Below are 6,652 nucleotides of genomic sequence, written 5' to 3' on the forward strand. Positions count from 1 at the left end.
CTTCACACATGGCTTCCAGCCAGGGCTGTGGCTAATGCCCCACCCCGAGGCTGAACAGGCTCCCTGAGCATCTCCTCCTCTTGACACCCAGAGCACAGCACTGCTGGACCAGGTGCCCTACTTATGCATACTGTCACACGTATGTGCACTGTTCAGGTCCACATCCGGAAACTGGACCCTGGCCTCTCCCCAAGAGGGACATGGGGCCACACTGCTCAGTCACTTCAGCTTGATGCCTCTAGACTGAGTTTTACCTTCCCTGTCACGAGGTCGTGTGGACAGACACACGTGAGAGGATTAGTGACAAAGTCTCTTCTTACTCACCTATGGTGGCTTCGAGTCCCATTTTGCTGACAGAGGAGAAGACGTAGAGCTGTGGGAATTAAGAACGAGGAGAAGATGGCTCAGCACGGGCAGCTGCAGGGCTGCTGGAAGCCTCCACGCTGAACACTTAGCCTTAGGAAACTCACAGGGTGGGACTCTGTGTGACCAGGGCTGGTGGGCAGGATACTGAATAATTCCCAGCTCCTCTTCTGAGGTCTGAAGCTACCTGTCTGGGCACTGTTCCCTGGGAGGCTGTGCTCCCAGCAATGGGGCCATGCTGCTTGTAATGTCTTTTGTTTGTTTCAGACAGGGTTACTCTGTGTAACAGTCCTGGCCATCCTGGAACATGCTTTGTAGACCAGGCTGGCCTTGAACTCACTGAGATTCACCTGATTCTGCCTCCCAAGTGCTGGGATTAAAGATGTGTGCTACCACTGTCCATTTCATAATGTCTTAAGGATTGCTTTACAGAGCCTAAGGCCTGAGAGGCCTCAGAATTCAGTCACGCTCCAGGGACAGAGACAGCATTGGGGAGAGAGAGGCAATGTGGCAACAGAACGGCCCCTCAATCACAAACAGCAATGGCGGGCCAGTACCACACCGGCTCTGCATATCCACACCGTGGGGTGATGTGTCAGCTGACCAGATAAATCAAGTCACCTGTCCAAGGTCACGAGCTTCTCAATGCTTAAAGAAGGATGGGCCTGCCATGATGGGCTCACTGAGCCTAGAAGGGAGGGACGGCACACAGATTCTAAGGGACAGGCAAGAGCGTGGCTGGGAAGGGGGACAGCAATGGGTGTGAGCGATACCCCAAAGATATGAGCAGCCCATGAGAAACTCGGGGTGAGAGAGAAGCGCTGTGTGCATAGCCCAGAAGTTGAGGCAGGCCAGCCTGAAGGAAGCCCTGTGTTTCCAGTCAGGGACAAGCTCAACTGCTAGGGATGCGGCGCTCAGGCCGGAGCAGTGGTGGCTGGTGCAGAACATGAAAGTGACTGCCTGTTGACGGCGGGCAGAGCCGGGGCTCACCGTGGGCGCCGCCAGCAACAGCATCAGGCCACAGGTGGAAGCTCGTTTTTCCAGGCGGTCGGAGATCACGCCTGCTAGGATCCCACCTGTAACAGAGAGGGAATGGCCTCAGGAGCTGATGCCTGGCAAGTGTTCCCCCGCACGTGTTCTCCCGAGGAGACCCAAGTCACAGGAACAGCAGCAACCTTCTCCGAGTCTGTCCCCAACTGGGCAGCAGAGAGCGGCCACTTGGGGCCTGCCTAACAGAACTCGTCGTGTGAGGGCCATGGAGTCACGGGGTAGTTTAGGGTCAGGCTTTAAGGTAGCCCTAAAGCCCCTTTACCCGGCATGAACTAATGCCACCACCTCCAGGGTGTGTGCATGTCACTTCTGAGGGCAGCTGGCTCAAGATCACTGAGTCACACGGTGCCCTCCCAACAACAACACTAACTTGAACATGGCTGGATAGATTGTTTTTTTGAGACAGGGTCTCACTATGTAGGCCAGGCTAGCCTCAAACTTGCCCTTCTGCAAACACAGCCTCAGGGTACTAAACCACAGGAGTGCCACTCACCCAGATTTGTTGTTAGGTTTATATGTGTGTGTGTGTGTCTATACAATTTATTTTTATTTTATGTGCATTGGCATTTTGCCTGCACATATGTCTGTGTGAGGGTGTCAGATCCTGGAGTTATAGACAGCTGTGAGCAGCCACGTGGGTGCTGGGAATCGAACCCAGGTCCTCTGGGAGAACAGCCAGTGCTTTTAACCTCCCAGTCATCTCTCCGACCCCCTCTTGTTAGGTTCTTGACAGAGTGGAGCGAATGGTCTGGAACTCACCAAAGATCCCGCCCACGTCAAACAGTGTGGACAGCTCCCCCGCTTTCTTGGCATCCAGGTGATCTGTTGAATGACCAGCACATGGCCTAATGAGGACACGTCCTCGGGGGATTATCCCAGAGGGACCCACGCAGGACTCTCTTCCACGAGTGGTTTCACACCACAAGAAATCACCTGAACTCGGATTTAAAAAGGAGGTTGGCTGACGCATCTCGCCCCAGCCTGGCACAGCCTGGCACTCCCTGGCCATCCTTGCACCCTTTGCTTGCCCACCACGGGGGCATCGGTTTAGGAAGCTCTCCGGTGTGCAGGTGGTTCAAGGTCATAGGTAGAGCTCCCCCAGGGCAATGGCCAGGAACACTCGGTCAGTCGCACAGTGAAACTGAGCACGTGGTTCCCCTGCACTACCCGATCCTGGGGGGGACTAGAGCCTTCTTGTGCTTCGGCGGCAGAGTACCCTTCATGTCCCTTTCACTTCGAGCTGATGGATACTGACCAGTAAGAGGAGACAGCTGGGAAGTGCTTGACTCCTCAGGCCCATCTCCCTCAGCCTGAATGCCACCTGCAGGGAACTGGTTTTGGCTCAAACCCAGACGCAGACTGGGCATTCAGAAAATTCAACACTCCAGCTGAGACTTCCTCCTAGACTGTATTCTGTACTTGAGATGAAGTGGGGGTCGTGAGGCAGGGCTCTGGGCCCTGAGGGAGCTCCTTAGAGCCTGGTCACTCACCCTCTTTCCTTCTGCAGCTTGTCTTTGTTAGCCATGCCCCCCAGAAGGTCCCCGCACTGCCTCCCCAGCTTCCTTGGCTGAGGTGACACTCCTTCCAACTCTGAGCCCTGGTCAACTTTGTTATGGCCTTATGATACCCTTGAAATCTGACTCCCCCATTCTCAAAGGCCCCCTCCCTGTACTGTCCCCAGAGCCCAAGGCCCAGGCTGTATCTACAAAACCCTGTTGCTTTTCTTCCCTCTCCTATTTCAGCACACCCTGTGACCCCCCGCCCCATCAGTATAGAACTTGCAACAGCCCTGAGTTGGTCCCCAGGAGCTGCTGATCTCCTGTCACATTATGTACAAACGACACACAACTATCTAGTACTATTTTCCTGGAACATCCTATCGGATCCACAGCTTCAGGTGTTCCTGGACTCTGGGAACCTAGGACAGGCTGTCAGCCCTCGCACAAATCAGAACGCACCCCCTGAAACAGTTTCTAGGTCAGATTTCTCAGGCTGTCTTATCTCAATCCCCAGAGGCCACACTCCTGCTTGCTGGCTGCTGTGCTCCAAAGCCCAACGTGGCCCAGATTGAAAAGCAGGCAGCTTCTGAGAACTGCAAAGGGGTCGGGATGTACCCGGTGAACCGAGTGAAGGTTTAAAGAGCCACGAAGTGTGTGTGTACCCATCCCATCGGCTGAACCATGTCGTCCCTCTCCACTCGCCCCGTGTGGTCCCTGTGACAAGGCTCTGGGCGGTCAGTGCAGGGATCGGAACCGCACTTCCAGCCAGCACTCACCTACGTTGGTGATATACAGCGGGAGCCAGAAGAGGAAGGTGTAGCTGACCAGCTTGGCGAAGAGCAGGCACAGAGAGAACTCGATCACGCCCTGGAAGAGGGTGGGTAACTGACTGTCAGCTCCAAGCGTGGGATTGGCAGTGTGTGTCCAGGTGTGACTGGGTACAAATGAGTATGCCCCTGCAGGCGTGCTGTGCGTCTATAAGCCTGGCGCAGGGGAGGGCATGATGGGGAAGCAAGCCCCGGGAAATCTGAAGCTCACACTCGCCTAGCTGCCTGGAAGGCAGAACCCTGATGTCCACATCCAACAAGAGCCAGTGAGAATGTAAGCTGATGAGCTAGTCATGCCAAATGGTGGCCAGTGATCTCCTTCTGGGGGAGGAGGGATGCTCATTAAGACTCGGGAACTGGGCTGGAGAGATGGCTGAGTGTGTAAGAGCACTTGCTGTGCACGCACACCCGAGTTCAAATCCCCAGCACCCACGGAAAAAGTCAGGCACAGTCATGTGTGTCTGTAACTCCAGCACTGGACGGTGGAGGTGGAGGGAGGCAGATCCCAGGAACTCACGGGTCAGCGATCTAGCCAAACAGGCAAGTTTCCAGTTCAGGGAGAGACCCTGCTTCAAAGTAGTAAGGTGGGGGAGCAATAGGTGAAGACACCCGACATCTTCCTCCGGCCTCTGCAATGGGTGTGTGCACCTGCGTACTCCTGCGTAAGCATCACACACATACACGCACACCCACACACTCGCACACTGAACCCCATCACCACCACCCTTAGCGTTTCCCAGTTGTTAGCAAGGCATGAGGAAGGGAGCGTGTGGTCCACCATTAGCCTGCTATGTGCCTGGCGTGCTCTGCACTGGGATGACCTCATCTCACTTCATCGTCAGATCAACAGATGGCATTGCACCAGGGAGGAGCCCAGTGACAGGCCAACCAGTTGGGCAGGAGCAGGGGGAGCGTGAAAGCTGGGCCAGGCCTCCAAAGTCTGTCCTGTCCACACTGCCCCATGGCTTGCATTTGCATGCTGGTCTGCTCCCCAGCTGATGCCAGCAGAAATATTGGGGCAGCAGCCTACAGCAGTAAGGTCCCACAGAAGGGCTGCTAGCCAGTAGTAAGAACACAGTCTTAGAAACGAGGTTCATTTAAAATCGCCATCTTCCGCTGGCTGGCTATGAGACCTGTTCAGGAAGCCGGTGCCCAGGCCTGCGCCCGAGCTGTGGAGATTGGCCAGGGCTCACAACTATAAACTGTGAGATTACTAACTCAGGGCATTGTGGGAGCCAGCTGACACTAAGGGCCAGAGGAGAATCAGGCCCAGCCACTTAGGACCCTAGCGCATTGCAGGGTATTCTTCTATAGCCATGTCTGGCCCTCCCTGTGGCCACACTGGGCACTTAGACCCTCACTGTGCTGGGGAACAGAAGACTCAGTCGGGCCACAGAACAGTGAGCACAGGGCACTACACGGGAGGCACCCTCCGCCCTCAGAGCCAGAAGGCAAATGACTGGGAAGATGGAGAGTCAAGAGGAACAGAAGGCATCATGGGCTCAAGGCCAGAACAGCCAGCTTTCCGTTTTCCAAGGGAAAACATTTGTCAAATTTAACCTATCTATGAAATTTCAGAGTGGAAAAATTAATTTCAAAATGATGGGAATAGTAGAAAACAGAGAGATCACACACCGGACGGCCACATTCACCCCAGAGTGTTAGCAGCTGGACGGGAGGGCCTGACCCACAAACTCCCTGCGGCCCAGCGCTCTCCCGCGGCAGGCAGACTCACCGGGATCCGCAGGGCTCCTGTGAAGCTGATGGCTGCCATGCTGCCACTGCTGTCCCCAGGGAGGACGACGATGTGACTTGGGTGGAGGGAGCTCTTCCCATCAGACAGCAGTAAGCACTGCAGCTCTGGGTCCTGGACACAAAAGGAACAGACGTCACCAAGGGGTGTCTGGCTGAAGCGAGGCTAGAATTCTAAGCAAGTAAGTCACTTGGTTTCCTTCCAAAAAGCCTTAGGGACACATATGGGTGACAGTATCAACCCCATGGTCACATGAGCTGTTAGTATCCACCTGGCTAATGGAATGCCATTAACTCATAAAACTCCCTGGTTCAGAGATAGTAAAAAACAAACAAACAAACAAACAAACAAAAAAAACCCGAAAAATAAACCCCACATGTGGAGAAAGACCAGTTGGTTAAAGCTCACCCATTTGGATGATGTATCTTGTACCCAAACATCTGGAAGATTCTGGTAACAGAAGATTCTCAGCATCTCTTAATATAATCAGATTATATTTTCATTATGATCTAATCAGGTATGTCCAGCCTGCTGCACAGGGCCCTGACATGTATCCAAAGATAACTCAGGAATGCTCCTAACACAAAATTATAAACATACTTAAAACAGTAAGGTTTTTTAAGTGTGTGTGTATTTGTGTGGTTTTGTTGTTTGTTTAACTCAACCACACAGTTCTCTGCATGACCCTTGCAGATGACAACATGGATGAACATGCCTGAAGGGATGGTTTACATATTCATCTCCATCTACAGGATGTTTTATGGAAAGAGAGAAGCTGAACTCTAAACCGGCAGTGTGGTCACTGAGCTGCAGAACGAGGTGATTTCATGGCCTTGCTAGTAAGGAATTCATCACAGGACCCTGGACCTCGCATGGAGTTCACAGAGTTTACAGTGGACAAACACTGCCGGAAGCGATGATACTCTAAAATCTACAAGCCAGTTCTGAGATTTGTGCCTTCTGATACCTGGGACATTCCTAAGGGACAGAATTCGTGCCCACTGAAGCATAGCAGAGAGATCCCAGCTCTGCATGGGGTCTGTTTTGTTTTGTTTTGTTTTTTGTTTTGTTTTTCGAGACAGGGTTTCTCTGTGGCTTTGGAGCCTGTCCTGGAACTAGCTCTTGTAGACCAGGCTGGCCTCGAACTCACAGAGATCCGC

The 6,652-nt window shown here is 53.3% G+C and overlaps 1 protein-coding gene across 4 annotated transcripts in view; it reads right to left on the reverse strand.

Annotated features, from left to right (window-relative positions):
* Slc37a1 (solute carrier family 37 member 1) overlaps positions 1–6,652 on the reverse strand; it is a 62,657-nt gene that overhangs the window by 10,651 nt on the left and 45,354 nt on the right. For all 4 annotated transcript variants that reach the window (XM_026785732.1, XM_026785733.1, XM_026785734.1 and 1 more), the window contains 5 exons: positions 5,475–5,606; positions 3,689–3,779; positions 2,173–2,235; positions 1,354–1,439; positions 325–373 (listed from right to left, as the gene is read on the reverse strand). In XM_026785732.1, the coding sequence (XP_026641533.1) occupies positions 325–373; positions 1,354–1,439; positions 2,173–2,235; positions 3,689–3,779; positions 5,475–5,606 (421 nt within the window). The remainder of the gene's footprint in view (positions 1–324; positions 374–1,353; positions 1,440–2,172; positions 2,236–3,688; positions 3,780–5,474; positions 5,607–6,652) is intronic.

This window comes from Microtus ochrogaster, linkage group LG2 (assembly GCF_000317375.1).
Source record: "Microtus ochrogaster isolate Prairie Vole_2 linkage group LG2, MicOch1.0, whole genome shotgun sequence".
NCBI classification, from domain to species: Eukaryota; Metazoa; Chordata; class Mammalia; order Rodentia; family Cricetidae; genus Microtus; species Microtus ochrogaster.